Raw genomic sequence first — 15,647 nt, forward strand, 5'->3', positions numbered from 1 at the left:
TTGAGAAGTAATACACCGTGTTTCTACGTCTTGCTCCTCTTTCCATCATGCGTATGTGAAAAGGCATTTTGGAAATACACAAAGAAAATGACACAATGAAATGTATTTAAATGAAACTTGACCTTTTGATGGTGAAGAGCAAAAAAGTTAAGTTCAAACATTGCAAAGTATTTTTTTGTACAACAGAATAAGTCTGTAAATCTTGACTAGTGGGTCTCTCTTCCTCTCTAGGTTACGCCCCAGTGACGGGCATGTGCCATCCAGTTAGGAGCTGCACTCTGAACCATGAGGACGGTTTCTCCTCTGCCTTTGTGGTGGCACACGAGACCGGACACGTGTAAGTGCATTTGCCATAATGAAGTCTTCAGGCCTGCTCTCATGGTACAGCAAAAGACAACGAAGCAGTCACTTATGTGACCGTATTGATTTATTACAATGTTGGTCCGTTGGTTACCTCAGTCAATATCTGATGAGAGAATTGCTTCTGCCTCCCTCCCCATACTTGTTCTTCTTCTCCTCCCACATGTTCCCAATCTGTCTCCGCTGGTTTGTCTCCTTTCCCTTCACTTCTCTCTCTCGCTCTCTCTCTCTCTCTCTCTCTCTCTCTCTCTCTCTCTCTCTCTCTCTTTGTGTGCAGGCTGGGGATGGAGCACGATGGCCAGGGGAACCGCTGTGGAGACGAGGTGCACATGGGCAGCATCATGGCTCCGCTGGTGCAAGCTGCCTTCCACCGTTTCCACTGGTCCAGATGTAGCATGCAAGAGCTGGGACGCTACCTTCAGTGAGACACACGCACACACACACACACACACACACACACACACACACACACACACACACACACACAGACTCGTACTAGAATTTCATTACATGGGATTTTGAAGGTTGAGACTTTCATCAATATTTAAGAGTTTGCGTCTTGTTGATATTTTCTGGGATTTTGTTATCCTAGAAATTATTCTATTACAAAGTGTACGAGCATTACTGCCAAAATGGTATGGTGGTGGTTTCCAGGTTGAAAAAGCCCAAATTTTAAGGTTTCATTAAACACCATTAAATATATTTTAATTACTTATTTTGGGTAAGTTGGCAGCTTCTGACACACGTACTACTCGTAAAAAACACTTGAATGAATAAGGGGTTTAAATAATAAGTACATAAGAGATAAACCGACTAGTTGATTAGTTGATCAACAGAAAATTAATCAGCATTTTATAGACTCAATTATTAATTAAGATAATAATCATCCAAAATGAAAATAATCATTTATCCGTAGTATTACAGGATGACCAGAAAATAACCAAATAAAATACTATTTTAACCCATTTTTTTTTTACTCCTCCTGCAGTTCCTATGACTGTCTCCGGGACGACCCCTTTGACCACAACTGGCCGTCTCTGCCTCAGCTTCCTGGTTTGCACTACTCCATGAATGAACAGTGTCGCTTTGACTTTGGTGTGGGCTACACGATGTGCACCGCGGTAAGAGATCCCCATAGTCTCACGGTCACTTTACTAACATAGTCAGAGTTTACTAACACTAACTAACAATACTCACGGCAACTTCTACAACCGTCACTTCATCTCCTGAGATGATGCAGTTTTTTCAGAGTTGGGGTAAACTCACTTTGAATTCAGTCTGTTCAGTTTATTCAGAATTTGCTGAATTTCCCTGTGGAAGATCCATTTGTATGGGAACTCTTGAGCTCTGAAGATTTTCCTTGTGAACTGAACGCAGCACTTTCATCATCTATCTCTGATCTACATTGTAATGAAAGAGTCACACACACACACACAGCTGTTCACATTCTTCTGATGTCCTCTGCTTTCCTCTCCCGGCCACTGGTGGGATTGGCATCTTGCTTAAAAGCAGGTAATGGTCTTTTATAGCTATTTCTTTTTTTCTGTTGTAAATGTTAAATATGATTTAAAGACATATTTATTACGCTTACCTTTATACCACAGTGCCTTTACATGAGCCTGGCACAAACAGCACAACGAGCTTCAGCATCTCGCCAGGCATCTAACCTCCCCGTTGTCACCCTCACCCACTCTTTGACTGTGAAGCCACTGTGGCACACTGTTGCTTGATTGACAAAGGGCTTATTCAGGGGGCTTTGCACACATTGCTAGATTACCCTCTATTCTCTTGTCAAACCCATTCCCCTCAGCTACAAAAGGCGGGCCAGTCAGGATTGCAGGTAAGGTAACCCCACCTCCCCGAAGACATGTGGCCCGTCATTTGTTTTCTCAGATTTTCTTTTTCTATTTGTCCTCAGAAGTCGTAATTGTTTGTAATGTTGCTCCTTACTTTTCTTTTACTGTACTTTTTCTCTGTTCTACCCATCGTCATATTTGGGATGTTAGTCTGCAGGATTCTAAAATGCTTATTTCCAGAGACAGTGGCAGTTGAAAGCCTAAAAACACTGTGACTATACTGGTTCAGTGACTATGGTGCAGTTCAACAGTTGAACCATTCCATATCCTGACTGTTTTCCTGCAAATCTCTGGCAGGAAGAGCCTCATTATATTGGAACACTCACGACTATAAACGAGTGGAAAAATGTTGGAAAGATGTCTTTCCCGCCCAAGGGGAAAGGGCTGAGCCAGAACAGAGGCTGTTTTTCCATGTTTCACTTCAGCTTTTAGGATCCTCCAGTCTGATGTCATTCGTTATTACCTACCACAGTCTAGCCATTGATTGTTACTCTGACCTGCAAAGGTCCCCGGGGGTCATGGTGGGTATGAAAGTCTGTGGAAAGGAGGGAGGCGGGCACGGCCCCTCAGACCCTGGACTACGGGTCAGTTTGGTGGTATCCTCATCAGTGGTTCATATCCGAAAAGGAGGAGAATTTGGTCCTTGATCTGTGTCTAGGGGCATTCTAGAGGTCAATGAGACCTCACCTTTGGCCTTTCAACCTTTTGCCTTCTGACCTCCCTTGTGACCTAATTAAATCACGGGCTGTCTCTCTCTCTCTCTCTCATCCTTTGGTTTAGTTTGCATGAATGGCTGTGTGTTTCTCAGTGAAGCGTAGTGTACAGTGCAGTGACACAGTGCAGGGTCGATGTTGTTGTTGTTGGGTATAATACTGTTGTGGTTATTGTTGTAGTGATATTTCTCCTCCCATCTCTATTTTCATTTTCAGTGTCTCATTCCAGCTGTCTCATGATGGTTGACTTGTATTATTTAAGGCCAGACTGTGGCCCCGTGTGTGTGCTGTGTAGTAGGACTATTAATTGTAAGAAGGAGTCTCTCTCTCTGTGCCCTGCAGTTTCGCACGTTTGACCCGTGTAAGCAGCTGTGGTGTAGCCACCCAGACAATCCCTTCTTCTGCAAGACCAAGAAAGGACCGCCCATTGATGGCACCATGTGCGGCAATGGCAAGGTATTGATACACTATTGAACATTAATATGTATATTCTGTTGAAAAAAACTATTGTATCCAAATAGCACCTGTGTCTCGTGTATTATTTGCCCATTGCAGCACTGCTTTAAAGGCCTCTGCATCTGGTTGACACCTGACATCATAAAGCAAGATGGAAACTGGGGAACGTGGAGTGAGTTTGGCCAGTGCTCCCGCACCTGCGGTGGAGGAGTACACTTTCGCACACGCGACTGTGACAATCCTAGGTATGAAACTGTGTTTCTCAGTGTGTGTATAAAACATTGCAAGTTTTCCTTCTGTGCTTAATTGAGCTAAATTCAGCTGAAGCTCTGATCTTGATCAAGAAAATTTGTACAAGAGTTAAATGTATCATTTCTAGCGCAAAGTTTTGAATGATAACGCGTCCTGTGCCCTGCAACCCTCTCAGACCAGCCAACGGGGGCCGCACCTGCATGGGGGCGACTCACCAGTTCCAGATGTGCGACACCAACGAGTGCGAGGATATCTACAGCGATCCGCGAGAGGAGCAATGCCACGCCTGGGACCCCCGCTTTGAAATCCACAGCAACAAGCACCACTGGCTGCCTTATGAACACACAGACCGTGAGTATACACCCGCAGATGGAAAAGGGGATGAAGTAGTTTGGTGGACAGTAAGAGTCTGTCAGAATGAATATACCAGCCTGAGATTGACAGACATCATGATGCACAATGGAAGTTGTAAATACGAATGAAAGTCAAAAAGAGGAAGCACACACATAATTCTTGAATGTGGTTGGTTTTAGAGGGTTGTTTATATAAAAGGTGTTGTTCTGTTATGTCATTCTTAACATCTGGCTGTCCTGCTGTGTACAGCTTTAAGCTACGACTACGCCCTCCCATAAAACCACGCCATCTCTTTGGAAATCTCTTTGGAAAGAATCTTCTTTGAACTCTGTGTCTTTTCTCTCTCCACCCATTCACTGATGTCATGTTGAACTCCACTAACCCGCTCTTCCTACATCTTTCTCTCCATCATTGTATCAGTCGGCACACATGGACAAACTATTAGAGTTCTTCACTTAATATCTGAAACCTCTTTTAAAATGAGTGTGTGTGTGGTTGTCAGACCCACCCTGCCTCTAAGTGGAGGTGTCACTGCCTTTCTGGTAGGTATTAAATTATCATCCAACTAGAGGGCAGCCCTAGAGTAAAGTGCTGAGCTGTCTCCATATGTAATTGGAGGTCACGCTACGCTAAGAGGAGCCTTGCTAAATTGTTTTTTCTCCGTTTTTTCTCCGTTCTTATCATTTTCAGCGAGGCTTTTTCAGTCTCAAATTACTTTTCCGTGAGTGTGCGAGCACAGATGTGTGTGTGTGTGTGGGGGGGGGAGAGAAAAAAAAAAGTGAACAGGGAGGTGAAATTGAATTCCATCCATGGTCTGTCATCTCCTGAGTTTCAGATAGTGTTAGGGGGGGAAAAGAGTGCGTCTGCTCCGAGTGTGAAATTGTAGTATTTGTTCAGAGACGTTTGACACACAGTTGTACTTTTGTCTCTATTTAGGCGTTTTCCCAAGTCAACACAGATAGTAATATACTTGTGAGCAAAGAAACACGAAACGTAAAGCTGCCCTGTGTGTGTTTGGCTGATCAATCAGCTGTTTAGAGGGATTCATCCAATCGCTATCTGTTGGTCTGTCTATTAATAAGAACCAAATTGTCTCCTGTTTTCTCACAGATGTGATCAGATGTCTCCTCATAGAGCAGTGTGCAAAATAGGAAGTGACCTCCTGACAACATTTTAGGGTTCTCATAAATTAAGCTTATTATTTTCTATTTGTCCACACTGTAAATGTATCTGCATGTTGAAACGTTGAAAGGTGAGGAGCAGCTAGATAAAAATGAATCGGCAGCTAATGTACAGCATATCTTAAATATAAATGCAGGCTAGCTAATGTATTGTACCTCTGCAGTTCTGCTACTCTGCTCAGTTCAGACTGAGAAAAGCGTGTTTTTTGCAAATATTATAATTCTACAGTAGCACGTCTGCCATCTGCTTATTAGTGTCAAAGCACCATAAAACAAGGTCTCTGGATTATGTCCATGTGTAATAAACGTGATGATGTAGAAGTGTTCATTCTCACTGGGATGAACTGCCAGGTTTTGTCTCTGGAGGCTCATGTAGTTGTATTATGAGTCACACAGACAGACACAATGAGACAGAGCGCCACGCTGACTCATGGAGAGCTCATTCAGAAAAATAAAAAGTAATCCCATGTTGGTTGTGAAGATGAACTCATCAAAATAGATCTCAAATGTGCCAATTGGGTCATTTTTTTTGTGTTTGTTTCCTAGCCAACAAACGCTGCCACCTGCATTGCCAGTCCAAGGAGACACGAGACGTGGTCTTCATGCAGAGAATGGTCCTGGACGGCACACGCTGCTCATACAAGGACCCGCACAGCGTGTGCGTGCGTGGGGAGTGTGAGGTTAGTGACGTTATATGTGTGTGTGTGTGTGTGTGTGTGTGTGTGTGTGTGTGTGTGTGTGTGTGTGTGTGTGTGAGAGAGAGCGAGACAGCTGCTGCGGTGTGGTCAGATCTGCATGTGTTAAACTTTCCATGTCCTCATGAACAGAAAGTGGGCTGCGACGGAGTGGTTGGCTCCTCAAAGCAGGAGGACAAGTGTGGAGTGTGTGGAGGAGACAACTCCAGCTGCAAAACCTTCAAAGACACCATCACACGTACTGCCAAGAAACAAGGTGAACACACACTCCAAGTGACAATGACCCTTATCTAAATGTAGGACAGACATGGCATCAGATGTAGCAGCTGTCTATCACGCTGGTTAGTACCGGATAAATAGTTGTCCAGTGTTCCTTTACTGTCTGCGCACCACGTTTAATTATACTCAGCTAAACATCGCCCTCTAGAGGAAGATTAGTAGCAATGTCCAGTTATCATGTTTCCACATGAGTCGAGCACTGGCAAGTTATGTCAAACCAAACTCTATGGGCGAATGTTTATTAGTATATTATCTAATCTTTGGCGTCAGAGCAGACCTACATTACAGCACCAAAATTCACAAAATGTTTTATAAAGTTGCATGAAAACAGTCAAGACTGTAAGGATTTTAACTCGTGAGGATATTTGGTTCAAATGAGTAAGAGCTCTTTACGGGATTAGCTGAGGCTTTTCGTCGGGAAACTGTAAAATTGTTATGATGTCAGCGTTACAAACTAGGTGTCTGTTTCATTCCAGGTTTCCTCAAAGTTCTTGAAATCCCCAGAGGAGCGAGACACTTACTGATCCAAGAGCTGAAAGCAACCTCTCACACTTTAGGTATTTGACGTTGTCTATTGTTTATCTTCCCTGCGTGTTTATTAGTAGTATTGTGTTGTATACTTGTGTGGTACTAGTGTAATCAATGAAAATTCTCACCCATCTACAGCTGTAAAGAACGTGGCATCAGGACTGTTCTTCTTGAACGGGGAAAACAATTACCCAGAATCCCACTCGGTGATTGAAAAGGGCGTGGAGTGGGAATATCAGAATGAGAACGACAAGGAGACACTTCAGACCACTGGTCCTCTCAGACATGGAATTCTGATCATGGTACACATTGAAATGAGTGAAAATAGTGAATAATCTGTTCATACACAAGCATATTTAACAATCCAAATTACACTATATATATATTTGTCTGAAATGGTGTCGGTTATCGAAAGTGTTCATTTTTTTTTGTCACTTTTTTCTCTTTGTAGATGAAATTGCATGGAGATGAGGATGTGAATTTGTCTTATAAGTACATGATGAACATGGACAGTGACTCTGCCATTCAGAACAACATGCTGGTGGAGGACAGTGCCTATGAGTGGGCTCCAAAGAGATGGTCCTACTGCTCCAAGGCCTGCGGCGGAGGTACAGTGGAGTAATGGAAATGCATGCTGTGAAACCGTTGTGTCTCTGAGATCAACTGTGATGTCTGTCTTTATGCTTCTGGTGCTTACATTTGTTAAATGCTCCATTCCCTCTTGCTGTAGGGAAGCAGTACCTGCGATACGGATGCAGAAGAAAAGTTGACAGTAAGATGGTCCACAAGAGCTTCTGTAACAAATCCAACATGAAACCTAGAGGAGACACCAGAGACTGCAACCAGAAGCCCTGCCCCCCACCCATGTATGCATTGTATTATATGTCAGCAACTGTGAAGAAATAACAAAGCTGTGATAGAGACAGCTTTAGGCTGTTTCTACATTCAGCAGGCCTTCAGCAGGTCTTTCCTCCTCGCTCATTGTTTACTTCAGCATTTTGACGTGTTGAATGCCCTCAGAACTCCTGTTTCTCTCTCTCTGTCCCCGTGGTGTCCTCCAGCTGGGTGACAGAGGAGTGGCAGAACTGCAGCAAACCATGTGGAAAGACAGGGATGCATATCCGCTCGGTCAGCTGTGTCCAGCCGTCAGATGACAACACCACGCGCTCCATCCACAATAAACACTGCAACGACGACCGGCCCGAGACTCGCAGACCCTGCAACCGACACCCCTGCCCGACCCAGTGGAGAGTCGGACCGTGGTCGCAGGTATGCAGGCTGAACGTAGGGCAACAGGCCCGTTTTGGTTTTTGCAGGGAAAATACTGATATTTTTGTATTGAAGCCCAACAGCTGGTATTTTTGTGAGACTCAGTGGTTTAAATATCAGACTTCCCCAGAACTGTATTCTTGGCAGGGTTGAAAAGTCTCTGAGAAACCGATGATGTAATCTTCACAATTACTTCTTACTGTAAACCAAGGAAAATGATTACAAAAATCACAATGTCATAATATTCATGTACATTTTATGTCCATATATACCAGGTGATGTGTTATAAAGTGCTTGTTGGTGATGTCCTGTGTCTCCAGTGCTCAGTGTCATGTGGTAACGGGACCCAGCAGAGGCAGGCTCTGTGCCACACCAGGGACAACACCATCGGCCTGTGTCTGGACAGTAAGCCCGACACCATCAGAGTCTGTCGCCTGGATCCATGTCCCAGTGAGTGTCAAGGAACCTCCAGTCACTCAAATTATTTCATTTACACACAATTGTCTTAAGAATTTCACTTTAGTAAAATGTTTGTTTTGTTCAACATTCCTATCTGCAATACTAAGATTGTGCAAAAAAAACAAAAAAAGGACAGTAAACAGCTGGCGATGTTAAAAAGAAGTTCTGTATGATGGGAACACAAGCAGTCAAACAATCATAGATTTGAAACCCTTTTGTTCTTAACTAAACTTATTTGGAAGAGTTTTGTTTTTTCCTTAACTAATCTGACTAAAAAACACTTGTTTCTTGCCCTTTTTTGACAATATTCCCATGTTGCCAGATCTCAGCAATTATACTTGTAATAAACTGCAACTATTCTTGAATACGTAGACAAAAACAGGCCCAGATATCAGTGTAGAAAGGAGATGCTGGGAAAGGTGCACCACAATAACCATTTAAAGAGTTCCCTTCCCACCTTAACTACTGCATCACTCTCTCCCTTCTTTTCTCTGCAGAGGGCTCGTCAGACCTCAACAAGAACGGCAACATCCTGATCCAGTGGCTGTCTCGCCCCAACTCCATCTTACCGAAGATCTCCTCACGTAAAACCTCCCTCTATAGTTCCCAGCCTGGCCTCCACAGCGGCAGCCGCAGCTGCATGTTTGTCCTCTGCTGGGCCCTGCCCATCTCTGTCCTCCTGTCTCTGCAGGGCCGGCCCCGGCTGGCCCCCTGACCTTCCCCACGGCCCGTGCCTGTGCCCACGCCCGTGAGCGAGCGGCAAAGCTTTCACTTCTCTTTTGCGGGGGAGGGGGGATGTTGCCTCTCTCTCTCTGTGTCTGAGACGGCTCTGACTAGGGGGAGGTCTCTGGCTCCTGTGTGTGCTAGTTGGTTCTCTCTTGCTCTGTCTCTCTCTCTCTATCTCTCTCTCCTTTGTGGAGCATTGTGTTGTAACCGCTGGCCAGTCGAAAACTCAAAAGATCAACAAAAAATTTGATGTGAAAAGGATTCGAAGTGGCAAGGCGAACATGTTTTCACGGGCACCTCCTGAGACGTGTCGAGGAGCCGTTCATGTGTGAGGGGACCCACTCTGCATCTGGCGGCCATGTTTTGCGCGAGCTAGCTGCGTGTTGTCATGGGTTACCACTCCTGAGATGCAGCTGCGCTTTTTTCTTTTTTGTAGCGCACTGTCATTGTGGGGAGAAACAGGTGTGAAAATAAACAGAAAAGGTATATAAATATCTATATAGGAAAAAAAAGTTATTAAAAAAAAATATGAAAGCTTTATTGTGAATGTGATCTTGTCACAATGAGGACATCTTTGCTAAAGTGCTCATCTGACATCCTGGTTCCATTCGAGGAGGAGAATGGCGTCTCATTCTACGCTCCATTCTCAGATTGACAGGAACTCGGGACAGGAAGTGACATAAGTAAACCTTCTGATTTTGGGGGGGGAGGGAACTGTGAGGTGAAGGATCTTGAAGAAAGGCTAATTTTAAAAAAACAACACACACAAAAAATAAACAGGGTAGTCTGACCGCTTGAGGTTGCTTCCCATTTCACCTCATCATCAGCCATCCTCTCTTTGACTGTTATACTAAAGTTCAATAAATGCAGCTTATTTGTGCTTGCAGACTTTAAACAAATACATCTATAAATATATTTGTATTTATATATACCTATAAATCTAAATCTATATGAGTAACAATAATATTAATAACGTTTTACCATGAATAAGCTGTAGCTTATTTGCCTAAAACCTTTGGACTGCTATTGATCGCTTAGATCCTTGACTGTTATGTGTATTTTTTTATTGATTTTACATAAATACAGATGAATATTTAATAAAGGTAAAGTGTTTTGGGGGGGGGGGAAGGGGTTAGACCTATATTATGCAGGACTTGGTCAGTTAGTTGCCTCTCCATTCTCTCAGATGGATCAGTGGTTTACTGTCGCTTCTTGTTTTCTTTAGGATAGGATCCCGTTTTGTCATGCACATTCGCATCCATCACCTGTATGCATGTGTGTGAGTTGGTGCATCTGTGTGTGTGTGTGTGTGTGTGTGTGTGTGTGTGTGTGTGTGTGTGTGTGTGTGTGTGTGTGTGTGTGTGTGTGTGTGTGTGTGTGTGTGTGTGTGTGTGTGTGTGTGTGTGTGTGTGTGTGTGTGTGTGTGTGTGTGTGTGTGTTTGTTTGTTTGTTTGTGTGTGCTTCTGGGTGCATGTGTGTCTTGTGTTTAGATGAGTGAGTTAACAAATGTGTGATTAAATGAGATATGCTAGTCTTGTCAGTCAAAGTGTGTCTGTCTGATTGTGTTTGTGTGTGTGTGTATGTGTGTAAGGAAGCTTCATCATTCGGGCTTTTACACATTGCGATCCGATACAGAAATACCTCATAAACTTTGATTTGAGAGCGTCCGATGATCATTTTATGTTGATGAACATTAACCACATGAACAATGCCTTATCTTGGATTGAATGTAATGGCATTTATCTGTGAAAGAGATGGCTTTACTCATTCAAAGTTTCACTCGGAATAGAGGCAGCTTCAAACCAACTTAACAAACTCACACCCGCCAACCATCAAACCTACCAAGGTGATGTTGGACCAATGTCCGACTACTGGGAGGGTTTACAAAGGGCCTAGGGACACTTATGGTATCGATTATTAAAAAAAAAAAAAAAAAAAAAAAAAAAAAAAAACACTTCAGACTTGTCATTGTATTGTGATCACTTATTTCTGTTGTGACTATGTAGCGAGCTATCCAAGGTTTCCTTCTGCTGGAGTTGGACTGTATGAGACCAAGCCAGACCTAGCAGTGCGACTGTATATAACATTGGTGTTGACTGTATTTAATAATGTTCATGACTGTTATCTTCTTCTATAATATTCTATACTATGGGTAACTGTTTTGTGGCTTCACTGGCCTGCTGCGTGGGGCTGGCTAACGTTTGGCTAACGTTGAAGAAACATTCAGATGGACTACGTGCACTGCGTCTATATGCACTTTGATTTATCAGGGAAATTTTATTAATGTTTTGTAAATGTTTCATATGACACTTAATGTGCCATTCCAGTTTTTACATCATCATGGAAATTATGTAATTCATTTAAAAAGCAAATATCATTTATGTACTTCATGTTTTTGTTTTTTTCAATCGTTAAACAGATTGACTGGTTGATTTCCAAGTAATGAAGTGTTTTACCAAAGTGACTGTGAACTTGTAACTTTCGATACAGTTGAATTATTTTTCTTAAGAAAAGAATATATCTATATATTGAGCAGGGGGGGGGCGTACATCTCATTGTTTCAGTTACTGTCATTCTCAACAGCAAAGTTGTATCAATAAAAATGTTTTGAAAAGTGTGATCTTTCTCTCACCAGGAATGTTCACTGGCTAGATCCTTTGTCAGAGAAAATGTCAAACATTGCCAGTAGAACACAGTTATTTGTACTGGCATGGTACAAAAGGGGTACAAGTCACGTGGTAGAGGATTAAAATTGATGAGAAATTATCAAAATTAGAAAAATTCAGATATCAGAGTTATATTTACAACACAAGACTGGTGACCCTTGTTTTTCCATTTCAGTTGCTCTGGACTAATCTCATGACTGCTCTTGATGTTTGGGTTTTTCCTCCTCTTCCTTTCTGCATCATCTGCTAATGGTCTGGCTTTTCTACTGTACTCTGCATGGTGTGGAACCAACACACACACTCACACGTATGCATGTACTTTATATATATATATATATATACATATATATACAAACATACACACAAAGACTAATACTAATGTCACATACTACTTGTTGCACATTCTGTCACATACAAAGACGTATCAATCACGTACATAATACTCACCTCTTCATCGTCTCTACCGCCGGCTGCACCCGGTCTCAGCTCTCTATTCTCTTCTCCACAGGCCAGCGTTGTCATGGAGACCGCTCTGTGTTCTGTCGTATGGAGGCGCTGAAGCGCTACTGCTCTCTACCGGACTACCGGCGCATGTGCTGCAAGTCCTGCAGCAATGTCACCATTACAGAACCTCCCACCAACTCCACATCCATCCTGCCCAGTGCTTCTCCACCCACCCTCAGCAGAGCTGTCATCACCACCATTTCAGCTTCTGACATCAATCCCTGGACCACCACTCATCCTCCTACCTCTACCACTGCTGTTACTCATTCCACCCCTTCCCAACTAAGTGCTACACAAATGATCACCACTCATCCTCCAGCAGCCACCAGTGCTCCTGTCCTCCCCACTACAAGGACCTCAGTTATTACAACTTCCCCTGGTGTTACTGGTCATCCCCTACCTCTGCCTGTCCCAGACACAGACGTGAACACAGACACACAATTACAGAGCACTACAAATAGTCCAGCAACATCTGTTATAACTGGCAAACAACTTCCAGCAACAACCAGTCCAACTATGACAAATCCAACAGAAAGCAGTACGAAAACAGACGCCCCACTAAAATCCAAGCCCAAAAAGATTCCGCCAAAGAAAACCCCCAAAAAGGTGATTCCACCAAAGGTTAATCTCAAAAAGAACACTGCATTAAAAAATACTACAAGAAAAGATGTTCCACTAAAGATCAATCCCAAAAAGAAAACAAGTGATATTTCAAAAAAGAATACCCCATGGAACAGCAAACCCCCAAAAGACAGACCAGAAAAAACAACTCCCAAAAAGACTACTCCCAAACAGACTACTTCCAAACAGACGACTCCACCAAACACTTCTCCCAAACAGACTACTCCAACAAACACTTCTCCCAAACAGACTATTCCAACAAACACTACTCCCAAACAGACTACTCCAACAAACACTTCTCCCAAACAGACTACTCCACCAAACACTTCTCCCAAACAGACTACTCCAACAAACACTACGCCACCAACTACTAATGCCATAAAGACTACTCCTGAAAAGACTACTGCATCCAACAATACTTCGCCAAAGACTACTCCTAAAAAGAAGACTCCCAAAAAGACTACTCCTAAAAAGACTCCCCCTGTAAAGACAACTCTCAAAAAGAAGACTCCCAAAAAGACTACTCCTAAAAAGACTCCCCCTGTAAAGACAACTCTCAAAAAGACTCCTCCAGTGAAGAAGACTCTGGAGAAAATACACAAACCCACGCTTAAAAAGGAGGCTCCCCCAAAGGCCAATCCCAAAAAGAACATTCAGCCAAAGACAAAAGTTACAAAGAAAAAACAAACAAAGACAAATCCTCAAAAGACCCCAAAACTAGGTCCCAAAAATGCCATGGTTAATCAGAATAAGACTAAGAGTAACCCAAAAAAGACAACACTTAAAACAATGCCTTCATATTATACCACAGCCCCCACTCCAAGTCCAGAACAACTGAGGAAGTACTTTTCTTCCACTATCTCATCCAGCACTACTGTAACAATAGCTGCAGGCGTACCTTTGCCTGAGTCCAGAATCAATGTTACTTACATCAATAACAAAACAGCAACCATAGATGAAACTCCACTGTGGTATCCTGATACTTCAACGATAACACCTAGCACTTCTGGGGACTTCATAACACAGACTGGAACCACTAATTTTGAAGAAGTCAACATGCCATATAGTGATGTCACAATGACCAGCAGCGGCGATGTCACAGTAACCAGCGGAACCATTCTCAGTGACGATGAAGTCACAGTGTCCTACAGCAACGTGGGAGTGGTCAGTGACACCATGGTGCTGGACGATGGCCTCACTATGGTGATCCCAACTATCAATAGCGAAGATATGATGGACCTCGCTTCCTCACCCTGGCTGGACCTGTCTGAGTATATCCCTGTGACCTTCCCTGTTCCCACGAGCATCTCAGACCCTGCCACAACCTCACCTTCCACCACCATTGCCCTGACAACAGAAAAAACAGCCATCGCAACCATCACCAGACCTCAGCGAAGACCAGTGGAGAATAGTGAGAACAACTCTATCGACATCATATACAACAGGATCATCGGCGTAGACAATGACATTTCCCAGAACAATCTAATCCCAAAGCGTCGAGTCAACTTCCGAGAGAGAACCAAGAACAAACGCATTCAGGAGCTTCTGGAGGAGAAGAGGAACTTTCTCCTCCGGATGAAGAGAGGCCATGCAGCATGATAGACCTCCTCATTTCTCTTATAGAGATGAACACTATATTTACAGACTTTTTAAACCCTCTGAACTGCCATGATGCTTTCTAGGCCTATCCGCACAAAAGAACTGTCATATCACTAACATGACAATCAGGACTGTTGCAGAGAGAGAATATTATGGCCACATGTTAGAACACTTACTTTGAATAAAGAAAAGCCCTTTATAGTACAGATTGAAGCAGATTTAAAAGCGAATCGCCAAACATGTGTCAATACAACAATGAGAAACAGAGGGGATGAAAAGGGTACATCGAGTTTGCTCGTTTGGCCAGCACTACACAAATCCAAGCTTTCGTCCCTCCAAACCACCCACAGTCGCAGACTCGTCAATGATAAGTGTGATGTTTGTAGAATGGTATTATCCCTACCGGCACTTATGGAGCAACATAATCTACCACCTGGAAATCTCCATCTCCATATGAAATTACAGCCCATGACTGCAGCCACTTTCCCCACAAACAGATATATCTCATTCCCTCTTGGTAAGTCCAATTCTCCTTTTGGGTTAATTGAATTGTGAAAAGTTTACACTGCTTGGATTGTGTTGCCTTTTTCAAAGCAAATGCCAGTCTGACTACATGGGGTCTCTCATCTCTCAGGAAGTTAAGATGCAGCATGTTGAGAGACATAGCCAGACACTTGGTGCGCCCGGAAATTTGATGATATATTTTGATATCTCATTAAGCTAGGTGGAAAAACAAAATAAGTGAGGAGAAAAAACTATATTGATTGCATTTTTCTTTTTCTTTTTTTACGGTCAGTTAAGTACGATGCTTTTTATGTCAGTGTTGCTAAAAGTGGTGTCCCTTGTGCATTTATTTATGTAAAACAAATTTATAATAAAATAAACAAGCCTGTTTGTATTGACTGTATCAAAATAGAAGCTTTGGAGCCAGTTTGTTTTCTTTTGTAAAAGTTTTATTATTGGTACATCTCAATCTTGCAGCAGCTGCAAAAGCGTCCATGGATCTTTCTGTACGATATCTGTACATATGAAAAAGAACTTAATGTTTAATATTTATTAAAGTTTAAGTGCCTGTGGTATTTTGCAAACTGTCCGTGTTGTGTGCTTTTTGTTCCAGTAACAGTTATCA

General features: G+C 42.8%; 1 protein-coding gene across 1 annotated transcript in view; it reads left to right on the plus strand.

Moving 5' to 3' along the window:
* The window catches only part of LOC142963212 (A disintegrin and metalloproteinase with thrombospondin motifs 2-like), a 103,838-nt gene extending 89,320 nt beyond the window's left edge, over positions 1 to 14,518 (plus strand). Inside the window, exons 7-23 of the mRNA XM_076103929.1 lie at positions 232 to 337; positions 638 to 781; positions 1,349 to 1,481; positions 2,171 to 2,200; positions 3,272 to 3,385; positions 3,485 to 3,630; positions 3,813 to 3,988; positions 5,719 to 5,852; positions 6,000 to 6,123; positions 6,623 to 6,703; positions 6,813 to 6,976; positions 7,126 to 7,282; positions 7,405 to 7,540; positions 7,736 to 7,943; positions 8,264 to 8,393; positions 8,900 to 8,986; positions 12,303 to 14,518. Of these exons, the coding sequence (XP_075960044.1) occupies positions 232 to 337; positions 638 to 781; positions 1,349 to 1,481; positions 2,171 to 2,200; positions 3,272 to 3,385; positions 3,485 to 3,630; positions 3,813 to 3,988; positions 5,719 to 5,852; positions 6,000 to 6,123; positions 6,623 to 6,703; positions 6,813 to 6,976; positions 7,126 to 7,282; positions 7,405 to 7,540; positions 7,736 to 7,943; positions 8,264 to 8,393; positions 8,900 to 8,986; positions 12,303 to 14,518 (4,286 nt within the window). The remainder of the gene's footprint in view (positions 1 to 231; positions 338 to 637; positions 782 to 1,348; positions 1,482 to 2,170; positions 2,201 to 3,271; positions 3,386 to 3,484; positions 3,631 to 3,812; positions 3,989 to 5,718; positions 5,853 to 5,999; positions 6,124 to 6,622; positions 6,704 to 6,812; positions 6,977 to 7,125; positions 7,283 to 7,404; positions 7,541 to 7,735; positions 7,944 to 8,263; positions 8,394 to 8,899; positions 8,987 to 12,302) is intronic.
* Positions 14,519 to 15,647: the final 1,129 nt, after the last annotated feature.

Source organism: Anarhichas minor, unplaced genomic scaffold (genome assembly GCF_050575085.1).
Source record: "Anarhichas minor isolate MPS153535 unplaced genomic scaffold, ASM5057508v1 ptg000028l, whole genome shotgun sequence".
NCBI lineage: Eukaryota > Metazoa > Chordata > Actinopteri > Perciformes > Anarhichadidae > Anarhichas > Anarhichas minor.